The sequence below is a fragment of the Melampsora larici-populina genome (assembly GCF_000204055.1).
Source record: "Melampsora larici-populina 98AG31 unplaced genomic scaffold MELLAscaffold_12, whole genome shotgun sequence".
In the NCBI taxonomy this organism is placed as follows: Eukaryota; Fungi; Basidiomycota; class Pucciniomycetes; order Pucciniales; family Melampsoraceae; genus Melampsora; species Melampsora laricis-populina.
This window is the reverse complement of record NW_006768776.1, coordinates 273,113-299,029: the sequence shown is the minus strand read 5'-3', so window position 1 is coordinate 299,029 and position 25,917 is coordinate 273,113. Positions and strand designations below refer to the sequence as shown.

At 41.5% G+C, this 25,917-nt stretch overlaps 7 protein-coding genes across 7 annotated transcripts; 5 read left to right on the top strand and 2 right to left on the bottom strand.

The window, feature by feature from the left end:
- Nucleotides 1–5,725: 5,725 nt before the first annotated feature.
- Nucleotides 5,726–6,313, top strand: MELLADRAFT_105079 (uncharacterized protein; the record flags this gene model as incomplete). The annotated part of the gene is made up of 2 exons (XM_007408519.1): nucleotides 5,726–6,000; nucleotides 6,259–6,313. 2 exons carry the CDS (start codon nucleotides 5,726–5,728, stop codon nucleotides 6,311–6,313), a joined length of 330 nt encoding a protein of 109 aa, XP_007408581.1.
- A 3,700-nt stretch (nucleotides 6,314–10,013) lies between these two features.
- Nucleotides 10,014–10,499, top strand: MELLADRAFT_84901 (uncharacterized protein; the record flags this gene model as incomplete). The annotated part of the gene is made up of 1 exon (XM_007408520.1): nucleotides 10,014–10,499. The coding sequence occupies one exon, from the start codon at nucleotides 10,014–10,016 to the stop codon at nucleotides 10,497–10,499; it is 486 nt and encodes a 161-aa protein (XP_007408582.1).
- Nucleotides 10,500–10,891: 392 nt separating this feature from the next.
- On the top strand, nucleotides 10,892–11,912 carry MELLADRAFT_84900 (uncharacterized protein; the record flags this gene model as incomplete). Its single annotated transcript, XM_007408521.1, has 4 exons — nucleotides 10,892–10,951; nucleotides 11,034–11,218; nucleotides 11,317–11,803; nucleotides 11,892–11,912. The coding sequence occupies 4 exons, from the start codon at nucleotides 10,892–10,894 to the stop codon at nucleotides 11,910–11,912; spliced, it is 753 nt and encodes a 250-aa protein (XP_007408583.1).
- Nucleotides 11,913–13,396: 1,484 nt separating this feature from the next.
- On the bottom strand, nucleotides 13,397–13,857 carry MELLADRAFT_105078 (uncharacterized protein; the record flags this gene model as incomplete). The annotated part of the gene is made up of 2 exons (XM_007408277.1): nucleotides 13,397–13,473; nucleotides 13,545–13,857. 2 exons carry the CDS (start codon nucleotides 13,855–13,857, stop codon nucleotides 13,397–13,399), a joined length of 390 nt encoding a protein of 129 aa, XP_007408339.1.
- Nucleotides 13,858–15,822: 1,965 nt separating this feature from the next.
- Nucleotides 15,823–16,315, top strand: MELLADRAFT_61935 (uncharacterized protein; the record flags this gene model as incomplete). The annotated part of the gene is made up of 2 exons (XM_007408522.1): nucleotides 15,823–15,853; nucleotides 15,921–16,315. 2 exons carry the CDS (start codon nucleotides 15,823–15,825, stop codon nucleotides 16,313–16,315), a joined length of 426 nt encoding a protein of 141 aa, XP_007408584.1.
- A 4,956-nt stretch (nucleotides 16,316–21,271) lies between these two features.
- On the top strand, nucleotides 21,272–23,649 carry MELLADRAFT_84899 (uncharacterized protein; the record flags this gene model as incomplete). Its single annotated transcript, XM_007408523.1, has 9 exons — nucleotides 21,272–21,349; nucleotides 21,428–21,597; nucleotides 21,671–21,795; nucleotides 21,858–22,010; nucleotides 22,070–22,408; nucleotides 22,468–22,596; nucleotides 22,655–22,965; nucleotides 23,065–23,103; nucleotides 23,152–23,649. 9 exons carry the CDS (start codon nucleotides 21,272–21,274, stop codon nucleotides 23,647–23,649), a joined length of 1,842 nt encoding a protein of 613 aa, XP_007408585.1.
- Nucleotides 23,648–25,458, bottom strand: MELLADRAFT_71477 (uncharacterized protein; the record flags this gene model as incomplete). The annotated part of the gene is made up of 8 exons (XM_007408276.1): nucleotides 23,648–23,785; nucleotides 23,873–23,994; nucleotides 24,077–24,181; nucleotides 24,276–24,328; nucleotides 24,394–24,735; nucleotides 24,816–24,916; nucleotides 24,990–25,130; nucleotides 25,268–25,458. The coding sequence occupies 8 exons, from the start codon at nucleotides 25,304–25,306 to the stop codon at nucleotides 23,753–23,755; spliced, it is 936 nt and encodes a 311-aa protein (XP_007408338.1).
- Nucleotides 25,459–25,917: the final 459 nt, after the last annotated feature.

Below are 25,917 nucleotides of genomic sequence, written 5' to 3'. Positions count from 1 at the left end.
GTGTGCAGTGGAGAACTTACATAAGATTAGTGAAGTTGAGAAATTAGGTGAGAAAGAAGATGCTATGTTGAAAGATTTCAAAGATCTATTTCCGGCGGAACTGCCACCAGTTGAAGACGGAGAGGTAGAAGAGACTTTCCCTGAAGGAATGCCTGATTCAACAAGACAAGTTCGGCACAAAATCATTCTGACTGACCCTAACGTAGTCATTAACGAGAAACAATATGGTTATCCGCTGAAGTATCGTGAATCCTGGCGTAAGCTGATTGACCAACATCTACGTGCAGGACGAATACGACGTTCCCAGAGTCAGTATGCGTCGCCATCAATGATTATCCCAAAGAAAGATCCAACTGAACTTCCTAGGTGGATTTGCGACTACCGGACCCTCAACAAATACACCGTCAAGGACAGAGCACCATTACCCAATGTCGATGAGTCCGTCAGGCTGGTAGCAACTGGGAAGGTTTGGTCAGTGGTTGATCAGGTAAACTCTTTTTTTCAAGACAGGATGCGGGAAGAAGATATCCCTTTGACAGCAGTCAAAACACCATGGGGGTTATACGAGTGGGTGGTCATGCCGATGGGACTTACCAATGGTCCAGCAACTCATCAGGCACGTAATGAGGAAATTTTAGGAGAATTGGTGGGGAAAATATGTGTTGTTTATATTGATGATATTGTAATTTTTTCTCAAACCGTGGAGGAGCACGAGAAACATTTGCGGATGGTTTTGGAACGGTTACGTGCAGCAAAGCTTTACTGTTCAATCAAGAAGAGCAAGCTCTTTCGAAGACAGATACATTTTCTAGGACATGACATCAGCGCTGACGGAATCTGTCCAGACGAAGAGAAGGTCGAAAAAATCACCAAATGGGCTACGCCATCCACCTCAAAACAACTGTTGAAGTTTTTAGGTACAGTGCAGTGGATGAAGAAGTTCATCGACGGCTTGTCTCATTATGTAGGAACTTTGACGCCTTTGACAAGCACAACCTTGAAAAACAAGCCTTTCAAGTGGGGACAGGCTGAAGAGGACGCCTTCAACAATATCAAAAGATTGATCACAACACTACCAGTCCTGCGAAATCTTGATTATGACTCTGAGGAACCCATCTGGCTTTTCACCGACGCTAGCGGACATGGACTGGGAGCTGCGCTCTTTCAAGGCGCAGAGTGGGATACGGCATCACCGGTTGCTTATGAAAGCCGAACAATGAATGCTGCAGAGCGGAATTATCCTGTCCACGAACAAGAGTTATTAGCGGTCATCAATGCGCTCAACAAGTGGAGACTGTTACTGCTAGGAATGCGTGTCAATGTGATGTCAGATCACCACTCACTGACAACATTGCTCACACAACGCAACTTAAGTCGTCGACAAGCGAGGTGGCTAGAGACCTTATCCCAATTCGACCTAGATTTCCGGTACCTCAAAGGAGAAGATAACACTGTTGCTGATGCTTTGTCTCGACGTGACGAGGTAGCCTCTTGTGAAGTCCATGCCGCCCTGAATGACGAGGAGCTGATAGAAATCCGTGAAGGCTATGAACTCGACGCCTTCTGCGTTAAACTACAAAAAGTGTTGCCCTTACGAGATGACTGCATCGAGAAAGATGGCCTGCTTTACCTGGATGGGCGGTTAGTGATTCCGCGTCATGGAAACCTTCGTCAGGACTTCACAACGCAAGCTCACGAGGCGTTAGGACATCTTGGTACCGTCAAGACCTTGGCACGCCTTCGACATACCTTCTTCTGGCCAAGTATGTCAAAAGATGTCGAAACTCAACTGAAAGCGTGCGACTCTTGCCAAAGGAACAAGGCCCGGACAAGTAAGACGCCAGGAAAACTCCAGAGCAATCCAATACCCTACCAGCCAATGCAGTCAATTGCAATCGACTTCATTGGACCATTCCCAAAAGTGTCTGGGTACGACATGATCTTAACATGTACCTGCAGACTAACTGGTTTTGTGCGATTGATCCCAGCCTCTCAAAAGGACACGGCCGAGAAATCAGCAAGTAGGTTGTTTGGCGCGTGGTCGGCTATCTTTGGCCTCCCAGAATCTATCATCGGCGACCGAGACAAGGCGTGGACATCCCGATTTTGGCAACGTCTTCATCGCCTCTTAGGAGTACGTATCAATTTATCCACAGCTTACCACCCTCAAGCCGATGGTCGAAGTGAGAGGTCCAACAAAACAGTTGGTCAAATACTTCGACACCGAGCTGCAGAGAAGCACGGAAAATGGCTTGAATCCTTACCGGCAGCCGAGTTTGCTATTAATTCAGCAGTGAACTCAGCGACTGGAGTTTCGCCGTTTCACTTTGTTTATGGTCGAATCCCTCGCCTTTTTCCAGTCGGACTCCCATCAGAAGAAGAAGACGAAGATGTGACGCAATGGATTCAACGACGACAATCTGAATGGGCTGCTTGGCGAGACCGTCTGTGGTGTAGCCGTGTAGACCAGGCTGTGCACTACAACCTTCGGCGACGTGGTGGAGAGTCCTTCAAAGAGGGGAGCTGGGTGATGGTGGATAGCACAGATCGACAACAAGTGGTAGGAGGAAAATCAAAAGGTGTTAGCAAACTGCGAGCTCGATTTGATGGACCTTACCAAGTGTTAGAAAGCCTGAACGGTGGGCGCAATTTCCGGTTACGATTGGGGACCAACGACATGTCCTTTCCGGTCTTTCACATCTCAAAACTGAAGGCTTACCATGGCGAAGCGGAGGACTTGGAGGTTAGGGAATAATGCCCGAAAGTAAGTCACCTTCCTTAGTATGTCACCGCCGTCCTACTACACACCTTGTCAAAAACAATACCTTGGCCACTCTGTGAGCACTGCACCAATGGCTTGTCACAGTTCCACTCAAAACTACGAGGAGACGAACGACGCGGTAACGAACCAATCACGACCTTGGATTTCTTCTAATGCTTTCTTTGGCTCTTTTCTTTTCTTTTCTGTTTTGTTTTTTGTTTATTTTTTCTTCTTTGTTTTTTGGTGTTTTCAATTTTTTTTTACAACACAATCATGAGTCACAATGTGGTTTTATATTTTCAATTCTCTTTTCTTGGGACGAGTTATAGTCAGTTTAAGGGCGCGTTATGCCATTTTTTTTCTTTTTTATCAATTTCTTTTAGGAGGGTATTCATTTCTTTTAGGAAGGGAGGGTGTAAGGAGTACACACATAATCATGGCTTTGGGTTACATTATGGGTTTAGACATTTCTTGTATACATTTCATCCTCCACGCCGAACTCCAACAGTCCTCACTCTTTCGAGAGCCTTATCTGGGACTGTTTGGAGTTAGGTGAGCTCATCTCAGTTCTCTTTGTGTCCCTTCGGGGTTTTCTCTTTTACTTGTCTTTTGTTGTGTCGCTGACTCTTTCGAGAGCCTTATCTGGGACTGTTTGGAGTTAGATCCTTCGAAATATAAACCGAAGTTCCAAGTAGCTGCTCCTCGAGAGAGTCGGATCAGAGAGAATTCAGAAGCTTCAGTGAAGGTCCACAAAGACCTTACAGGTTGATGTTGATAAGATCTTTTTGATGGGGTTCTTCTTTGGGACTGCTGATTTCTTTCCCTCACCTCGATCAGGACGATTACTTCAATGGTGTTATGGAATTTGGGACAACAGTGAGTCATATTCCATCCAAGATGGCCTGGTGGGACGTGTTCATAAAGGCTTTCAAGTCCAAAAACAACATATTGATTGCCAATGTACCTCAAAAGGTTTTTCAAACCCACTTTCCTACAGTCAATAAAAAACCAGGTCGAGACAACTTACCAAACAACATTTACTTACCAGACAACATTTTACGCGGAGTTGATTGGACAATCCCAACATTGGGATGGGATGCAAAAAGCCGTATCTTCGGACCTACCTTTCTTTCAATGGTTCCTATCATTCTGGTTCCATTTTTTTCGATCTGTGCTGTCTTAGTTGGATCTTATAAAAGGTTTATCTCATCACCTCTTCATTTAAATGAACCTATTCAATTCAATCCAAATGATATGACACAGATCATTTGTGTTGCTTGTGCTGGTAATCTTTCTGAAAAGTTTTCTCAAATGTCTGTCAATCAAGTGGGAAAAAGTTGTACAGAGAAAGATTATGATCAAGTTCATGTCCAGTTAAACTATGATGATGATGCTCATGGTAGATTGATATGGATGGAACCTCAAAGAGTTTGACCTCTTGACAGATTTGATTTGTATAGTAGAATCATATTCATAACCGTACAAATTTAGGATACTCTCATGAAACTTATTTCTCTTCTCTTCCTATATTGTCTCCAATCTTTTTCAATCAAATTTGCACAATTATTTTATGTCTGTGGACAAACTTTTCAATCCAATAAATTGACAATTGCAATTCTCAATATTCACTATGCAAGACATGCCCGAGCTTTCAATCTATTCACTTCTACCTGATATGTACCAAAGTCATAGCGGAGACCAGCTAATTATAAAAGTGTTTGAGGTGGGTCTCAGGAGCAAGCTTTACCCTTCCAATGAACCATGTATATACCGAGTATCAACTGCTTCAAAAATATTGTGTGTCAGGGAACAGAAACCACCAAATACAAGGTGGGTCACCATAACCCAAGGTATGATAAGCTTGGAGAGATCGTGGGATCTACATCATTTCATCATTTTCAAATCAGAAAACATCGACGGGAGAGAAGCTGAAAATATATGGAAAGAGTTGTCAGCATGCGTATATCACTCCCAGCAGAACCAAGTTGACAAGAACACAACTGAAGGAAATTCGAAAGTTTTGAAAAAAGTGTTAGTAATACAACAGGTTCAAGAAATTGTGATAGATAAAAGAATAGAATCTGATAGAGAATGATGTTACCTGTCGGGTTCTGAACACAACAAAATGAATGATGATCATTCATGATACTTTTCACATGGTGTAAATAAAGGGGAGGAGTGCAATAGTAAGACATTCATCAGGAAGCAGCATCTGGGAAGGGAAGAAGGACATCTCTTGTGGAATCTACAATGGTCAAACATGTAATTAAAAAACAAAACTTCTTCCTCAAACACATAAACCAAACTCTATGATCATGTTCAATTTTAAATGTTTTGATTATTGTACAGCTGATAGACCTATATGTGAAAGCGTACTTATGTGAAAGTGTACTCTTTGGTTTTCATTTGCATCAGCTCTGATTGAAGATATGAGTGCAAGAAAGCACTCTCAAGGATTTTTCTAGTTTGACCTTCAAGACTTATGTTTTGAAAAAATGTGTTCTATAAGGTTCCAGAATGCCAGAAACCTGAGTTTCAAAGTGTTAAACCTCAAATGTGAGATTCTGATGCTATGTACATTGTTCCAGAAATTTTCAGAAAAATGGTATTGTATAATTGTAGATTACCCCAAGCCCGCAACGGTAATATATAGTCCAATACGTCGGGTGTAAGGAGATTCGGGAAGGGTAGAGACCCAAGGCCTCTCAGGCCGGGCAACCACATGGTTGTGGTGTTTTGTGTTGAGACTAGAGAGGAAAAAGTTTTCCACTCCAGAAACGCCCTCCTGAGGTCTCTTCTCTTTCCGACATCTCTCTCTTTCATTTCCTAGTAATAGCATCTTTCTAGATTTTAGCTAGAAAGAAAAAAACTTTTCTTTAAATTCATAGTCACTCTTCTACATATATTTACGCTCTGCAGACCTTACTTGGCTATAGTCAATCCAAAAGCATTTTTGCTTTCTACATGAACAAAAGTCAAATCGAGAAATTGATTGGAAGCAAGTTAAATCGTCAAGAAATGGTTACATCGGCAAGACAAGAAGAGGAAAAGAAGTTAGCTAAACAGATGAAAGAGAAAGATCAAGCAGAAGAACGTCAGAAGCGTGCCAACTCTCGTGCACCAAGATCAAAGCCTCAAGAGTCAATTCGAGTGGACCGGGCAAATATGCAAGGAGATACAGACTATCAAATCTCTCCGGTGAGCGAAGTAGACGAAGAGGATGGAAGTGAAGATCCAGAGTCAGACACGGCGGACGTGAAGCCACTGGAACTCAAACAAAAGGAGTTAGAAAAGATGGAAAGATGGAGAGTGGAGGAAAGGCGTCAACAAGAAGCTATGAAGAAAGGGAAAGGTTCAGTGGATCAGAAAGAAGGTTTGGATCCAAAAAATAGCTTACCTATAGATGGTATGTTGTTGAACAAGTTTTTACCCACACTCTTTTTTCGTCTTCTTTTCCCTTTTCTATTCCTTTACTTTTCCCATACACTTTATCCAAGATATGTCTGTCATTCTCGAGAGGGAGGTATTAGAAGACCAAAGAATTCTGATTGAGTGTCCAATGAATGGGTGATGTTTGAGTGAAATTTGATTTAGAGTGACAAGTGGGTGTGGTGTGGTGTGGTAATCAGCAGGATTGGGGTGAGCATCTGATGGAGTTCAGCATGCCATAAGTGTGCAGCAAATTCAATTTCTGGGTCTGAAATCATATTAAGTTGGTTCAAGTAGCCCTTTTACAGCCCTTTTTTAAGTTTTACATATAGTTCGGGCCTTTAAATTTTAAGTAAAAATTAAAGTTGGTGAACCACCTTTAGAGGTGGTTCACCAATTTGTGATCTGCTAAGTGGTCTTAAAATTTATAAATCTCCACAGTGGCATTGGAAAAAAATCAGGCGTGGAGGGCAAAAAGAATACTTTTTTTATCTTTTGGTTTGTTTTGGGTGTTTCTGGATTTTAACGGTTTTTGGTGAAAAAGCCGGTTTATCTGTCTTATTTGGGACCCGGCAAAACAAACTGATCATACATTACATGACTGAACACTTCACAAGTATCTCGTGGTGCCTCAAAGACATCTTTTCATTAAAACAAATTGATGAAAAAAAATATTTCCTGACAAAAAGAAGAGGCGTCAAAAAAAGAGACAAAAAAAGGGTCCATAGATTTTTACACTCAACCCTTTTACACTCAATAATGAGTGTAAATGTGCAGATTACACGAGTGTAAATGCATTTTTACACTCAATCCGGCCAAATTCCTGGAGTCCAAACCTTTTGTATGTAAATGGTTGTGTGTAAAAGTTTAGGGTGGCCTAACATACTTAGAATTTTACACACAATATTTTTACACCCAATGTGGTGATCAATTTATGGGATCAATTAACAAATTCATAATTAGCAGTTTACCAGTTTATTAGAAGGATTCAGCAGGACAGAAAATTCAAAATGGAGGTTTTTGGATCAATTGAAGCTCTTGTAGGCTTATGTATTGGTCATAAGGTTAACATTACATCATTTTATTTCACATTACTTATTAAGATCATTATAGTTCATTCACAAACTCATTACAAAAAGAAAGAAAGAAGAACATAAGAAAAATTCAAAAATATAGGTACATAGGTTGGAAAATGGTTTTTAGGTGAGTAAAAATAAAGTTATGGGTATTATGAGGTTAGAATATGAAAGAACAACATTATATTATACTATGACAATTTTAATCTTGAAGGTTGATAAGGAGAAACAAAAGTTATTAGGGAAAAGGCACTTTTTCGAAGTTGGTAAACAAGAGCTACACATGTAGTTTGGTTATGGAATAGTGGTAGTAGTGGAATTTAAGGTTGCCAAGAGGATTTTCCGGGATTTTTAAGGTTATAGAAGATGATTTCTTATTACATGAGCAAGAAAAAGAGAGTAGCAGCTGTCAAAAGTGAAGAAAATGGGTGAATTTCGTGGAAAATGAAGGTTTTCAGCTAATTACATATGTCAAATGACGTCAGAATAGGTTGGTAGATGGCTCATTCAACGCAGAAGAGTGGATTACATAATGTACAGTGGGTCTCATCAAAGCCCAACTACCCCGCGCCCGCAAAGCAAAATTTCAAGTTCGAGATGAATTATACACACCTCATAATTACATAGCACACATTTTAATAAGCTTAATGGGCTCGGAGGACCTATCTCATTCTAATCCTATGAGGATGGATGCGTGCAAGGCAAAAAAATTTTTTTTTAGACATTTGGGCAATATTTCGAACCAAGCACATTTAAACACATCCTTAGGCTTACTATATGGGTACCAGAGGGTAATATATGGCTTTAAACTTGGTAAAAGTGGGTTCCCAAAGCGGAATCCAACCCCAGATCAGTCAAATCGCACGGTGAAAATGACTTTTTTCACTGATTTTCGAGGTCCTCAGAGGCCAAAATTTCGAACCCCCCCTACGGGGGGGTAGTTGGGCTTTGATGAGACCCACTGTACAAACTTTAAATCAATAGTAGCGGAGGTGTATGAAAAAAGTTATAAGGCAAATAAGGAATTGGTGTGAATCTCAAATTTACAGTCACAAGTCAACATGTAATGATCAAAACCTTAACTTCACAACTCAATATCTTACTCATCAGTCATCAGAAATAAGTCATATGGGTTTCAGAAATGATCAGTAACACGAGGGCTACAAGATGCACTTTAGTAATCAAAAATTGGACCACATCTGAAAAAATTTGTAATCTCAAAAATTGGTTTTCAGCTAGTTTACAAGGAAAGAATCACCTGTATTCATCATAAGAAGTGCTGTACATCATATTATTGCGTCATTGATCACTTTTGGCTGTGAAAATTACATCATTTATTAGTAACAAAATCATTACATTGCGTCATCATAGGGTTTTTAGGGATTTCTGGGCGGATTTGATTGGTTTTGAGGCTGTTGACCATTGTAAAAGTTGGAGCACATTGTTATATATACTTTGAGAGGGTTTTGGGAATGTTGATCCCCTTTTTTCTTTATCATTTACGCAGTTATTATTTTGTTTATCATTATAAACTTATTTTAATAGTACCCGGTCACTTAAATACGCCCTTTATTACAATCATAAAGAGAAATTTACTTTAGTTTTATAGTCACAAAGACTCATAGGGAATAATATCAATAAGATATTGCTTGTTTCTTCAGTTATTATTTGGGAATAACACTATAGCAGTGTTGATAGTAATAAAAATTGTGCTTTTGAAGTTAAAATACGTGTGAAGATACATTTCTCTGGTGCCTTATCAGTACTCAATACAACAGAGCCTTTCCTGACTGTGTTGTTTTAGAAGAGCAGTCTCAGACAACTTCTACTAGTCCTTATATTAGTAGATTATCCTCTTCCAGCTCTGTATAACCCTTGTTGGGTTATAAGTTCTACACTGATATGTAGTGTAAAAAAATACAGTGTAAAAATAGGTATACACCCTCAAAGTCCAATTTTACACCCCATCAGATTTACACCCAACTTTGGATGTAAACCTTTGGAATGCAAACTTCCAGAAGATTCCCCCTTAAGTTCAAATTTACCCCCCATTGACAAGATGTGCAATCGTCAATACCCAATATGCCCAATTGCCAATTTCCAAGTGGCACCTCACCAAATACTGCAGTGGTGCAGCTTAGACACTGCCCAACCTTTCTCCTCACCCTTCAATCTCCACCACTACCGCCGTATCAGCACTCCTCACCCTTTCACCACTACTGCAACCCTCTTGCACACAGTGTTCTCCGTCCAATACTCGGCCAACTCCAACAAATGACATCCTCATCTTGCCCCCTTAGGCAGTTCTTCAAAATCCATCAAATGATCACAACAATTCTCATCTGGTCTCATTGTCCTCATCTTGACACTTCATCATTCTCAGACAACCTTTTAGAATCTCCTTAGACTCAGCAAGGATGAGTCTCCTGCGTAAACCACCTTGTTTACTCAATGGACTACCCCAACCAACTTGCCCTCCAAGTTGTTGGACCCCATCTGCAGGCTCTGATATCACCTGGCCAGGACAAGACATATTTGTCACCGTTACAATATTTCAAATCATCTGACTTCATCAGATTTATCAAATTTATCAAATCTATTGTGTTCTTGCAATATCCTGATTTTTTCAATATCACCCAATCTGCTGTTCTCATCAAATCGCTTACTTTGATCAATCCAATAACCACCAATTCCATTACTTCAATCACAACTACCCTCCTGAATTTCTGTTCCTTGTCGTTTCTGATATGAGTCAATTTAAATACGCCAGTTCCGTGGTTAGTTCAGACTGTGACAATGAACCCCAGACCACACCTAATACCGTCGACCTTATGTCAACCCCACCCGTCAAGAACACACCTGCCACCAGCTTGAAGAAAGCCAAACACAAGAAATCCAAGAAGCAAGGGAAGAAGTTCAAGACTCCGGTCCCGGCTAGTGGCAAACTGGCCACCTTTATTGATCACGGGTCTATCTGCAACAGTGAAGGCTATTCAATCTACCCAAATGGTGAGACCGTTTTCGTCCGACAACCAGATCAGGAAGTTACTAACTTCGGCCTTGTCGCGTATCGTCACACCCAGAAGACCTGTGTTGCGAAGGACGGATCTGGAGCTTGGAAGACCATCTGGCATTCATGTCTTGGTGTTCTTGAATGTGACAACAATGACTGTGATTACGCCGCACCACCTCCAACTGCCAAAGGAAAAGCAGCCCAATTGGTCTTGGAGTAAGTCATTTCAATGTATCTGTATCACATTCTCGCAACACCTTATACCTAATCCTCATCACTAATAAATGTTACTCGGTTCAGCCATCCCACCTGTCCTGGTGCAGAGTGTGGTGGCAATCACATTTGGACCCAACACTGCCAGGATTAAACACTGTCCTAATTGGGATAATTTGTTGCTTTTTTGGGATAATTAATTTTTGACATATAAATGCTAAGCAATTAATGCAAAAGTTATCATTATTCCATTAGGGAAAGTGTTTAATCCTGGCAGTGCAATGTCATCAATCTAGCTGCCGAGTCAATGTTGAGAAGGCAACTTGTTGGGGTGTCCTTTGTCACTCGGGCATCCCCAACCACGCCTGGCCAACTGCAAAAAAGGCTGATCTGTTGGCCATGCAAGAGCTCACCAAAGAGGTGGTTCGGAACCCAAAGGCTGGCCCTTTGGTCTTGAAGGTAAGTCAACACTTTCACTTGCATTGTGTTTGTGTTGATTCTATGCTGACGCGGTCAAATTGTTTCCTCAACCTCATATTAGGTTGGTCAGGCAGGTGCCGGACAGACCATCACTCTGCCAGTGGTCGAAATACACCCAGTGTTTGGCAGCGGGGGTCGCTTAGCGTATTTACGTCAAAAAGTACTTGTTGAGAAGGGTCTTATGCCCAAAAAAGAAAGTAGGGGAGGTGGGGATAGGTTTGTACTGGACCTCATTCATTGGGCCAGGTAAGTAGATGCATTTTTGAATTGGGATGATCCAACTTCTTGATGTCTTGGTCTCGTTAACTTTTGCCTTGCAGTCACGGACTTTGACTTGTGTCTAGGTCACTACTACGCACAAATATGCACATTACCTTCCAATCCGAGTGGATGGCGGAGCAGCTACTTCTTTGGGATCCATCAGGCCATGCCTATTCTGGGGGACTTCTCTCCGATGTTACCTACAGATTTTTCCGCAACGGGTATCTCCTCTCCACTTCGATGTACAGCAACGTGATGCATTGCTGGATCCCAATCCAGCTTACCTGGATGTGGGGACTTGACATCACACACTATCAAGCCCATTTCACCACTTTGATTCAACAAATTAAATCAGCTAAATTGACGTTTCATGAGCAGGAACTTCTGGTTCAACAAGTCGTGGATTTCTCTTCCGCTCAAAAGAAGGGGTTTATGGCTGCTTACATGGACGTGTTTAACAAATTGGATCCCTCAAAAGCTTTGAGTAAGTTGAAGGGGTGTCATGAACACTACCGTCAGTCAATCACCCAAATCAAGAAGAACTGTAATGTAGTGAACACTAGTCACTTGGTGAGTTTCCATTCCCTGATGTTAAAGATTTCTCACTGACACGCTGCTTCTGTAATTATGCACCCATCTCATAGGCTGACTTCGAAAGGATGGTGCTCGATTTACTTGAACCAATCAAGCCGGGGGGTGTGGTAATCAATCTATGGGCCAATAAAAAAAAAATAAAAAAAAATCGAATTTTGAATTACATCAATTATATTACATATAGTTTAATATTTATATCATTTTATCATTTAAACAACTACTTTAATATCAGTATAAATTATTAAGAAACAGAATCATAAAAAGAAACAAAGAAAAAATAAGAAAAAAACTTGAAAATAGAGGTCTACAGGTTGGAAACGGTTTTTAGGGTATTAATATTAGGTTTATGGGTTTATTAGGGTTGGAGTATGAAAGAGGAGCATTATGTCAGTCAGTAAAAACTTTAATCTTGGTGGTTGATAAGAGAAAATAGAAGTTATTAAGGAAATGGGAACAAGTCAAAGTTGGTAAACAAGGGTTTACAGGTAGTTTTACATATGTAACAGTGGTATTAGTAATGAATAAGGTTGCCAAGAGTGTTTTTAGGGATCTTCACGGTTGGAGATTACTGTTCAATTTTACAGAAGGAAAAAAAGCTTAGTAAAAGGTGTGTAAAGTGAAGAAAATGGGTGAAAATAGTCGAAAATGAAGGTTTTCAGCTGATTACATGTGTCAAATGACGTCAGAACATGATGAGTAATAGTTCATTCTACGCGGAATCATCAAATTCATAATGTACAACCTTTAAATCATTAGTAACAGAGGTATATGACAAAAGTTATAAGGAATCAAAGGATTTGATTACACATCAACAAGATCACAAATCATTAATAACCAGCAATTACATCATTGAAATGCTGATTCATCATAAGATCAAATCAATACTCATTCTAGAACATTCAAAACACAGCATATACACAGCATTTGATCATAAGAATAGGAATTAGTCATGTTTTACTGGTCAAATTAGTAATAAATCTTATCAGATGATGAATAGAAGATCACACTACATCATAGTAATGATCATAATGGGTTAATGAGCTACAGATGGCAAAATTTAGTAGTGTAGAGAGTGGTTGAATCATTAGATCATAGCTGTTTACCAACATTTTAGTCATCTTTTGGTTTTTTAGATGGTAAAGAGGATTTTTAAGAGCTGTTTACCACTTTAACAATTTGTATTGATGTGTTTATAAACTTGTGTCCTTTGTGCGAAATTATTTTTCCTTTTTTCTTCATCTCTTACATAGCAGGTCACTCAAACCAGCCCTTCATCAGAGGAGAAATTTGTTTTAACAAGTTTTGGACGTGAATAATCCGAATGTTAGTCATCTGTGACTTTATGCTCTTATCATGGACTTGGTTAAAGGGTGATTTCTTGGGTCAATAATGGTCAGATATAGCTCTGCCTGCCTCGGTATTTCCGGTTCTGTTTAATGATGGGAGTATGCTTCCTCTTTAACAGGCCATCTTGGCTTCTACTTAACTTGTGGTCAGATTTAGCTCTGCCTGCCTCAGCCTCTCTGGAACGCCTGCTTTTTGGGCGTATTGGGCTAAATCATTCAATAATCAGGATGTAGCTCCTGCCGCCTCAACGTATTTGTTGGCGCCCTCAGTACCCTTTCCACACTTTCGTGCGGTGAGATCTATCTCTGGGTTTGAAGATGATAAAGGGAAAGGGAAATTGAAGATAAGGATGAAGTGGTGTGGCTCTCACAATTTATTCGTATTTTCAGTCCACCTCTAGACTCTGCCGCCTGCTCTGGTGGTCTTTCATTCCTCCTGTCTGATTCCTCGTCATCTTTGTTTTCTCCTTCTTCTCCTTCATCTTCCTCCCCTTCATCCTCTTCTAGGTTTTTTCCTTCCACTTCTGGTGTCTCCGGTGCAAGGATTCTTGCTCCACCTTTGTCTTCCACTCTTCCTTCACGGTTCCAGGAGTGACTCCTTGTTCCCGCTCTTACTGTTCCCTCTCTCAAGGCTTCTTCTGCCAATCGTCTTGCTTCTTCCAATGTTTTGTCAAATGTAGCCATCTGTTTTGTTTCTTCTGTGTTCTTTTGGAATTTAAGTATTCTGAGAGAGAGAAAATATTTTTAGTGATGAAATATGACTTTACAAAACTTGAGAGGAGCTGAGTTGTGTCGATGGCAGAATGCTCATCTAGCGGGAAATTGGAGTTGTGGAAAATTTCTATATATATTTTCCTGCAACTCAATTCTGGGAAGAGGCGCACGCGGGTTACCTTGCTACAAGCATATTCTGACATCTATACACAACATCCTATTTCATGGAACTCCGCACCAAGTCTTGCCTTGGTCGGTGCTCACACTGTCATTCTGGAATAATATCAAAAAGATATTGAGCTTTTTTTTAAATGACGAGATACCCAAACCCATGCTTCCGGATACCACCAACGGACAAGAATTGATGCATAGGCAGTACTACATCTTAACGTAAGTTGTACTCCCATATCTCTCCTTATGGTTTCATTTTTTCAATGCTACATGCCACAATGTTCTGATGGATTGGTGTGGTGCTTTTCTAGGTCCGGCAATTGTACAATTATTCAAGAGTTTGTCCAGATATTACTCTTTGTTGAATCTCTGAAGAAGGACTTCCACCAGCTTCAGCGTGGGATTCCGGTCAAGTATGGCTCAAGTTGGGATTTGGTGGTGGAAACCATGGGATGGTCGAAAGAGCGCACCCGGTGCCAAGCCGACGTCAATGATTGCCAACCACCAGACACGACCGACGCGCTCCTTTGCCCCAAGAAACTCAGGCGCCCAACTGGCTCTTGCAACGTCAATCGTGATCCTTATTTATCATATCAATCCTCCTCAGCAAGTAATGACCTCCGCAAGCGAAATCATTGCTGGGAAACAGCTGCTATTGAATCTTTCTTACCAAATTTTAGTCCTCTGTGGATCCAGGGCTCAAAAGGCAAGGGGAAGGATGTCACTTCAAAACTCATTCGTCATTATCCATCCAGACTTTCGGCCGAGATGCATTGGTCCTCTCATCTCAAATCAGTCTTATCTCGTGGTCTTAAGTCAGTCCAAACTGTGGTTCAACTTCTATCCCCTGAGTCTTTTATCACCAACAATTTCTGTTCAGCCAACTTGTTCATTGACTACCTGCTTATCTCTAAACGCAATGTGCCTACCTCTGCTGGTTGTCACTTTGCTTACAAGCTGATTTGAGACTTTCAATGCAGCAAGTTTCCTTCACATCAAGAGTCACAGACCGACGTCAAAGCGACTGTATCTATCACTGCGGATCTATTTCACAAAGCTAACCTTCAATATTCTGATGTGAGCACGCTAGTCTCTCGTTGGGAATCCGAGGGACTTTTCTCTACAAGCGCTCAGTGCTGCCCAACTTGTCTTACTGACCACCGTCAGCAACCTACGTCAACTCAACCGGACGACTCTGTTGAGGTGAACTGTCTCGACATCAACCCGGCCAGAGACGTGCCTTGGTTGTATGAACGCATGCAATTGGATTTCACTCAAGCCCCAATCAACATTTACTTTCACCTAGCCCGCGCCGCGGGTCTTTCCAAGGACAATTGTACCAGGTTCATGGGTGAGATGATTTGGCCTGAGTCATTCACCCTCAACCAGACTGAATACACCATTGTTTTGCAAGGTTTTTGGGGGTTCAATCATTACTGGTGTAAACTTGTAAGACATCTTGATGGAGGTCAAGGGGTTTGGCACTATGATGATTGCAAGGATGACGGCCGTGCTCAGCTACTTGGTTGGGACCTTGCAATAATTGCAGGTGCCCAACCTTGCACTAGTTGGGTGGTTTACTCACGCAAGCCGACCACCAAGGAACAGAAGATCATTGACATTGGGGTGGCTAAGATTAAACAGAGCAATCCAGATTTGGTTGGCGACATTCCTTTTGTATCAGCTCAGGACTTGGATGGTGTAGAAGAACAGATCGTCAACGACTCACCTGCCACCAATGTTGCTTCCCTCCAATCAGGTCCCATGAATAATGCTAAGCAGGCATTTGAATCTGGTGAGTTTGAATATTTATGCTCTTCAATCCCTTTGCTGATACTGATGTACGGCATGTGCGACTGCAGTCAATACTAGTTACACCTTTGACTCAAACCAACTTGAGACTAAGTCTTGTTCTGACAACGGCAGTGATGATCTCCCCAAGATGGAGCCTCTGTCCAAGGCATGTGGATATATGCCAAATGACCCCGTAGTCCAATCACCCCCGACTGAGCCTGTCAAAGACAGTCTGAAGCTTCGCCTCAATATCAAGCGACCAGCCCCAGCTTCTAGCCCAATCAAGTCCGTGTTGCCATTGCCTCAGAAACTCAGGGTTGTGAAGAAGTCTTCTAGAAGGCCACCTAAGTCCAGGAAACGTGCCGTTAACAAAGAAGGAGAAATCTCAGTGGAAGTCACCAAACCTGTAGTGAAGGTTGAGCCTAAGGCCAAATCTAAGGTCAAGGGGGAAAGAAATAAATAGTTCCTTTATTTTTGCTTGTGAAATTTTCTTCAAAAATCTACTCATGATCATGATCGCAAAGGTAAGCGCGGGAGTCATTTTACTTTTTCTCTTTTATGATCTTTCTCTGTTTGTACCTTGTGTTTTGGGCAGCCTTTGATGAAATGGTATACATGGGTCAATTAAGCTGTGGATAGATACCTTCCTTGCACTGAGGAGACAAACACATTTGAGAGAATTTGAGACCAATTCCAAATATGTGTGAGGAGACAGACACATTTGAGAGACTTTGAGATAAATTGCAGATATGTGCAGTTTTTCCGCTAAGTCACAAAGTTGCTTTGATGAGTGTAAAATTATAAGCATGGCACATGTGCTTACATATTTGCACTCCTCAACTTTACACTCCATATTGAGTGTAAGAGTCATTGAGTGTAAAATTAGACATTTAGGGTCTATAGCAATTTTTACACTGTATTTGTTACACTACATGTTGAGTGTAAAAATAATGAGTGTAAAATTGTAGGTAGATGGAGTAGGGCTATGACCTGGCCCTGGCCCTGCCCGGCCGAGGCTGCCCGAGGGATTGATTGATCAAACCGGGGCCACGCCCGGGGCCTGAGCCCTAACCCAGTGATAGAGACAAAAGCCCTGCCACGGGCCGTCCGGGGCCGGGGCCGCCGGCCAAATGTTTATGTACGGCAAAGGGTCAAGGGCTTGTTGAGTGACCATCTACCCTTTGCCGTACCCCTGGACCCTGATAGTAGATACCCGATTGGCAATACCCAATCCCCCTTATAAACCACCTCTCAATGTCTCGTCGAAGTCTTCGCCGCGAGATCACTGACCCCAACAACAACATGTCGACTACCTCCAGCGCTGCGAACTCTATCGCCCCATCTGATTCTGTCTCTGCTGTGGCTAGTGCAGTCGAATCAGAGACTACTGCCACCAACCAAACGTCATGGGTGTGGCAGTACTTTTTGACTGTCACATTCCCAGACGGATCTGTCAGGAACATATGCCGTGCCAACAAAGGCTTTACTGACAACGTCAATCAAGATGGTCCTGTGGTAGTGTGTGAAGCAGAGATGGCGGTCGATCCCACTTCCAGCACCAAATCCATGATTCGTCACCTCTCACGTGCTCACCACATCGTAGCTCTGATCGACACAGCTCAGAAAACACTTACATCCTTCCAGTTACTGGAAAGGCTTCTAACGTAAGTTTTATATTTGATCTTTTTCTTCTCATCATCAATCTGGCTGATTCTTGTTCTCTTTTATTTGTCAAGATGACCAAGAACTCCCAGTATCTCTTGCCGATGCCCCAGCCTTCCGTGATCTCTTGGTCTGGATCAATCCTGCCGTCGCTCCTATCCTTTGCAAACAAACCGCCATCACCAATGATATCCTTGCTCAATTTTGTCTATCTCACAATAGTCTCACTTCCCTTTTCTCTAAATTTGAATATATCAGTCTTACGTGTGATGCCTGGACATCACCCAGCAGTGTACCAATGCTTGGCATTACCGCGCACTGGATGACCGAGGAATTCCAAATGCAATCAGTGGTTTTGGCTTTGAAAGAGATCGATGGGGCTCATACCGGTAAAAACATTGCTTCCCTCCTCAAGCACACCCTTGATCAATTCGGAATCACCAACAGACTCTACTGTATCACGGCTGACAATGCCTCAAACAATCTCACCATGGGACGCGAGCTCAAGAACCTCATTCCTCATTTCGATCCTGAGAAGAACCTACACGGGTGTGTGGCCCACGTCATCAATCTCGTCGCCAAAGCTGGAATATCAATATTCGACAGCAAGAGCCCTCCGGACCCTCTCAGCGCTTTGGATCCTCAGCTACCTCAAGATCAAGAAGATGCTGTTCCTGACGGTACCAATTCTTTAATCAAACCTACTCCTCATCTCGAAGTCCACTCCATCTTGACTTGAATCCGCGGCTTCCATAAAAAAGTCCGTTTGAGCACTCAGCTCAAACAGGCTCTGGATCAATGCATTGCCTCTTCCTCACAGCCTCGAAAGGTTGGATTGATCCACGAGGTTTTGACTCGATGGTCTTCAACCTTTTACTCTCTCGAGCGTTTCTTTGAACTCAAGAAGGTCCTTCAGTACTATTGCAACATTAACGAATTGTTGGAGCCTTACCTCCTGACCAAAGACGAGTGGATCTTGATCGGCACCTTAGTCAAGTTTCTCCGACCTCTGGCAATCGTGATCAAGGAGATTGAAGGCGATGACTATCCCACCTTCTCACGAGCGATGCCTGACTATCAGTGGCTTGTTGAAAAACTCGAAAAAGTAAGTCTAACTCTCTGTTTTCATATTAATTTGTTTGTATTACAAAATCTCTGACTCATCTTTCTACCAAACATAGGCATGGAGTACTTCTGACTGTACAAACTTGAAGGCAGCAATTATCCCTATGGTCAAGAAACTAGTTTGCTATTCCACCTTAGCTTTGAAAAAACCTGTTTACATATGTTCCCCAATTCTGGACCCTTGCTAAAAGCTCACTGCTGTGACTGGTTTTACCATGGAAGAGCTTGGATTTGACAAGGGCCAACTCATTGATTACTTTACCGAGCAAGCTCGCAAATTCAAGAAGCCTCAAGATCCTGATATCAAAGTTGTTGAACCGGACCCTGTGCTCGATAATGATGATGATAGACCACACCACTTTGTAAAACATCACAAATTCATTCAAGTTGAAGATGAAGTAAGGGAGTATCTCCTTGCCCCTCTTGTGGATGAACATACACATATCTTGATGTTTTGGAAGACCAATCACACGAACTGGCCAATTTTAGCTCGGATGGCTTGGTTCATGCTTGCCATCCCTGCTTCTGGTGGGCCTTCAGAAAGAATCTTCTCTGCTGGATCAAGAGTGATGTCAGATTATCGATCAAGTATGACCAATCAAAATTTCGAAGCTCAGATTTGTCTCAAGTCGTGGGGGTTTGTTTTGAGCTCGTAGTTTTTTTTCTCGACTCTCCTTCATGATAGTTTTTTATATATTTTCTCTACTCTCCTTATTGGTAGTACTTGTTCTTTATTTCTATACGCTCCTTTGTTTGGTCTTTTTTGTTTTGTTTTTGTTTTTCCTCTCCTTACATGCGGAATTGAATGAATTGTGCCCTTGACTTAGCTCACAAAAGGCTGGCCCGAGCCATTCCCTGAAGGCTGGCCCGAGGTTGCCCGGTAGCTATCTCAAACAACTCGTGTCCGAGGTCGGGTCTGCCTCGGCCCCGGGGCCGGCCCCGTAGTCGCAGGGCCGGGTCATAGCCCTAAGATGGAGCCACCCTACACTTTTACACACAACCATTTACATACAAAATCTTTGCACTCCAGGAATTTGGCCCGATTGAGTGTAAAAATGCATTTACACCCATGTAATCTACACTTTTACACTCATGTCTCTTTACACTCATTATTGAGTGTAAAAGGGTTGAGTGTAAAAATCTCGTAACCCATTATATAGTGCTTCAAGGAAAAGCACCTTGTGCTTTTGAAAAAGCATCAAAGGACAAGTTGAAAGCAACCCGACCTTTGAAATGGATTTTCAACCATGAAAGTTCAATTGTACACTCAGCTTTTCACTTTGGGTGTAAAGCAAAGGTGTAATTTTTGAAATTGGTGGAAACAAATGGGTGTAAAATTCAATCTGAGGTGGCTCATATGGAATTTTACGCACAAATATTTTGACACTCACTATATGGTGGAAAGAATCTGGGTGGAAAATTTGATATCGCTGGCTTCGAGATCCAATTTTCCACCCTAGTTTTTCCACCTCTTGTTTTCCACTCGCAAGAAAAAATGGAAAAAAGGTGGAAAATTGCATATGACCCCCCAGGGTATGCAATTTTCCACCCCTCGGGTTTTTACACCACAAGACGGGTAGAAAGAAAAGGGTGGAAAAATCTCCCACCCCCTTCCATAGTTGTTCTTGCTACAGCTGAAATTTTGAAAGGGCTCACTAGTTTATCGGCGTACCACTCACTGACTACGTTGGAATATTTCCTTCAATTTTGAAAGAGTACTCGTGGTTCTCAATTGACTCTCTGAGTGAATGGATCAGATGGGTCTTGATGGAGGGTGATCATCACATATGACATTGGTGAACCTTCATGCTACAAGGTGTCGGTAAAAGATTTCACCATGATGATAGAGACTTGAAATGTGTACCGTGATGGTGCAGGACCGTGCGCAAAACTCAACAGCCTCCTATGGTTGAGGGTTTCCGAACATGCATGCTGAACTTGCTGAGCGCGATGAAGTTGCCTGAAGTTGCTGTGCATCTTAACAAGTCAAATAGAGTCAAATTCAATCAAGGTGAGATATCTGAGTCCGGCCGAAGCTTCAACCAATGACAGCTCAAGAGGGCATACCTCCTCACTGTTGAAGAGTTGCATATCCCCAGATCACAAATACGCCGCATCAAATCAAACATCCATCATTGAAGGCCATTATGGATTCTGAAAGCGTTGATGAAGACTCATTTTCATCTATTGCCCGCACCACAGCTATGGAAGATATTTTCACCGCCATAGAGTTACAGCCTTGGAAGAGTAAAGACGCGCGGAATATTCATCTCCCAAATTCCATGGAAGCAGACGTCGGCCACAACCCAAGAATCTTTTCACCGTTAAACACAGATGACAATGACAAATCAGAATCAGATGCAAGGTAACTTGAATTATTGCACTCATTCCAAAAGCCTTTTACCAATTTGATGAATCGCACATCAGATCCTCAAGACTGAAATCAAACTAACATATTTTCTTTCCTCCTTTTGCACAGCCCAGAACCCGATCCAAGATATATCCACTCAAAACTTCTCTCGCCGTACGCATGGTCGATCGTATTGGGAGAATTATGTGTTATGATATTTGTTACTGGTTTCATTATTGTCACAAATCTGTGTCAAGTACCATTACCACCAAGCGTAGCCCAATGGGCAAAGGATTCTCCAAAGATGAAGGCTTTTTGCGTCCCGGCGATTTCAACATTTCTTTCGGTATTATGTCCATTGTAAGTTGATATTTGTTTGTGTGAAGATATCAAATATGAAGAAAGTAACGTGGCAGCCTCTGTAGTGGGTTTTCCAAGGCAGTACTTTTTTATATGACCGCTACTTTGACTCGGAGTCCTACTTCACTCTTTGAACTTTCAGCCGTCATTGATGTTTCAAGAGCGTCATTTGTTTTTCGGAAATCTCATTTAACAATCTTGATTATGACCGTAGCTAGTATGATCGTACTAAAATCGATGACAGCCAGGTGATTAGGAATACTTGTCAACCAACTCATACCACTAGAGCTGATGAATTATTCTTTTTTCTCACCATGATAGCTTTGTCACTCTTCTGACACCATCACCCATCATGATAAGCCAGCGTATGTCAGGCCAGCAAATTGATTTAAGTGCAGCAGAGTTTGGAAAAATGTTACACGATGAGATACGCGGGGATGAAGAAGGTAAGTTTTTCTTATTGAATGTTTTCAATATCTCATTCTGATTCCACTATCGCGAAACTTAGAACCCACCCAGTCTAACGTCAGACTCATGAGGAACCTATTTGGATATATAACAATATCTAGTACAATCTCTAGTGGTATGTCAGCGGCTGGGTCTATCATCGGACATCCCGGCGTGTTCGTGTTCAACGGAGCGGCATATACGGTCCCTACTGGTGAGAATCTTTTCATTTTTTTTTTTTACAAGTTTGAGAAATTTTATGCGGTTTGATAGGGGGAATCTTGGCCGTGGGTCCAATGAGCGAAGTAAATCACGATCCACGTAATAAAGGACACTTGGTCGGAGATGACATTGGAGGTCAAAACAAAAAGCTTTATCATGTCGATGGAATAGCAAATGACACTCTCTTTAGCTCTTCAATAAACTATACAGCTTATCAAATGGGATTACGTGGAGGGGTCTCATGTAAAGCTATAGGTTCATCTGGTTTAGCAAGCTCTCGTGCTAGAATTCAACTAAAGCTGGTCAAACATTGGAACTCACCTTCGCCTCGTAATGAAAGTTTCTCTGATTGGGTTTGGAGCGGAGCTTGCCCAAATGGAACACAAATTGGTGAGCGGCCGCCCTCTAGTGGAATTTTCATCACCCCACTAAATGTCTCCTTATTTCAGATGTGCCCACCACTACCTCCCGGTACATCCCAGGACTGAGAAACAAGACAGTAGCGATTATGGGCCAAGCTGTTGCTCGTGTTTGCTTCGATCAAGATTCGACAGGTGCTAAATCAACTGGAAATCATGGTGCGCAGCATTCAATTCAAACCAACTTGTTCTGCGGACCCTGAAGCATGTTCTTTAGTTCTCATTCTGGCTGGAAACGGATCACAATACGAGTTCTTGAGGCCAACTGTGTGTGAAATACGACCAACGATTGGCACTTATCAAGTTTTGTACAATTACCCAAGTGTTACAATTAACCAAACTAGTTTTATACCAACCCATATGATGTCAGACGATACTCGGTTTCTCTCAAAGTACCTTGCCATGTTGACAAAGGTAATGGTTTCTAGCTCTCAAACTATGTGGGGAAATACCTTTGGCGATGATATCAATTCAGTGTATGACAATGCTGCTGATTGGCTCGAGGAAGACAAATTGGACACAATTCTTGTATGTTTCTTGTCAAAAAAACAATGCTCGATGTTGATAAGATCTGTTGGATGGGTTTCTTCTTCGGGACTGCTGATTTCTTTCCCTCACCTCGATCAGGACCATTACTTCAACGGCGTGATAGAATTTGGGACAACTGTAAGTCATATTCCATCCAATATGGCCTGGCGGGACGTGTTCATAAAGGCTCTCAAGTCCAAGAACAACATATTGATTGCCAATGTACCTCAAAAGTTCTTTCGAGCCCACTTTTCTACAGTCAATAATAAACCAGATCAACCCGACTTACCAAACGACATCTTAAAAGCCTTTAATGGTACTTGTATAATCTCAACAATGGGATGGGATGCAAAAAGCCGTATCTTCGGACCTACCTTTCTTTCAATGGTTCCTATCATTCTGGTTCCATTTCTTTCGATCTGTGCTGTCTTAGTTGGATCTTATAAAAGGTTTAAATCATTACCTCGTCATTTAAATGAACCTATTCAATTTAATCCAGATGATATGACACAGCTCATTCGTGCTGCTTGTGCTGGTAATCTTTCTGAAAAGTTTTCTCAAATGTCCGTTAGTCAAGCAGGACAAAGTTGTACAGAGAAAGATTATGATAAAGTTCATGTTCAGTTAAATTGTGATGATGATGGTCAGGGTAAATTGGTATGGATGGAACCTCAAAGAGTTTGACCTTTTGAGAGATTTGATTTGTATAGTAGAATCATATTCATAACCGTACAAATTTAGGATACTCTCATAAAACTTGTTTCTCTTCTATATCATTCAGAGGAAGTTAAATATCAAGCCTAGGTCCCTGAGGGTAATGCTAGTAAATCATATCCAATAAAGAGGAATGTGCAGTAAGTTCGAATAGTACAAATAAAAGTTATAGTCACTTGAACTTCAAGCTTACATTCGTAGTTGTTTCACCATCACTTTGAGTGAGTTGAGAAATTTCAATCTTGAAAGAATTCAAGAACTGTGGTGATGGATAAGTTATTATATCTCGATTTGATTTCCCTACAAAACTAGAGACTTTGCAATTCGAAAAACGTTTATTTTGAGTTTATCATATACCGATGAACCTTTTAACTGATAACAGATATAAAATATTCACAAAATGAGAGAACATAAACTCGACTTATGATACTGGTTGAGCTTCTCCAGATTAACGGGATTCTTTTTACTAATTGTGGGTTAGGATGCTGAGGAAGTATTGTAGCTATTTTGCCATGGAGGAAGAGATACACCAGTACATATCATTATCAGTAGGTTTGTAAAATATGATGTAATTGGTCACTTGAATCTAGACTCACTTAAAGTCACCACTGCCAAACCAACCACCAATAAGGTTGTGAGCAAGAAAGTCCTGACAAAAACCCGATCAAAGAGTCAATCTTCGATTTGATAGAGAGATGAATCTAAGAGATGTACCTGAAAGTAAGAAGAAGTAAATTCCGTACCACGGTTCTCATCCTTTTACCCAAGTCAAGACATCCAGATCGAATCAAATGAAACGAAATCATGAAACAAATAGACCCATCAAAAAGCATATTACCACCGCAGTAAGAAAGAACGAAAAAACGAGACAAGTTCCGAATTACTGGGTTTTTAGAATCAATTGCAGTTGCTATATCAAAACGTCCTTTAGTGGTGATCACAAAGATGATTATACCGATAAAAATGCTTGTCATGAAGATTGTAAGAAATGAAGCTACTACAAGCCAACATGTACGCCTTTTGATCATGAAGTAGACTAAGGTAGAGTAATGGATCCTGATTCAATAATGATTTGTGGTAAAGAGAAAGTCAGTTCGGGTTCATACCTCAATGAGACTATAAGATATCATACTTACTGGACTAAAATTACGCTTACAATCACAGAGAAGACTTGTGTGATATTCAGCCCGAGGTTCAACTTTGTACCCATCACACCTGACGTAGCACACCAAGCCGCCTAGATTCATCCACGTACATCAGTCTGGGTGTTGAAATGAATCAGATAAGCATTTGCATAAGGAATAATTGACCCCAAATTCGGCAAAAACCTGAGCAGCGTGTAAGATGACCAAGAGACAAGCAAAGATAGAAGATGATTGTTTATTTGGTACATCGTGGAGAAAGTGCGCAAACTTGGCAAAGATGTATCCACTGATGAATAGAAACACGGGCTATAGCGATATCATATTCCACGGCGGGAAAAAAGAATTCGGAAGACACGTTAGCTGCTTGAAAGACTTCACCCTCATTTGAAAAGTGTGGAAAGACAGAAACCGATAATGATTCAAAGGAGTACAGTGATTCTTACCTCTGCGACGGTGATTCCAAGGATGGTCGAGGTTGACATGGGTTTATGGAAAATGCGCAAGTGAAATCTTTGTGATTAACAACAGGTACGTAACAATGACCAAAAGAGGCGATATAAGTGAAGCAAACGCTATTTCGTTTGGAGCTCAATAGATTATTAAAAGTTTGGAGATTTTGATGGCCATGACTCAGAAACTTTCATTCCGAGCAATTGCGACTCCTATGAGATATTTGACCGATTCTTGCTGTAAGGATGTGTTAAGGACATATACAGCATGGGTTTAGACGGGTTCAATCTATTTACTCTCACTAACCCTGGCTCCACGTTGGGTTCTCTTCTCTTCACGAACCCCGACTGGAGCTAGGTAAGAGTCATCTTTATTCTATTACATTTCATCTTATATTGTTCTGATTTTGATTCTGTTCTCTTCACGAACCCCGACTGGAGCTAGCTAGACAAATTGTAACGCACACAAGAGTTCTAGATTACGCTTCCAGTGGTTACTGAACCACCGTGAGAGATCCTGAGAGTTTAGTGAAGGTTCTTTCCTACGAACCTTACACTTTTTTAATCTAGTCCTCACAACCTTATTCTTCTTTGACAACTGATTGCCCGTGACACCCTGACAACTTGAACAATTTTCGACTCTT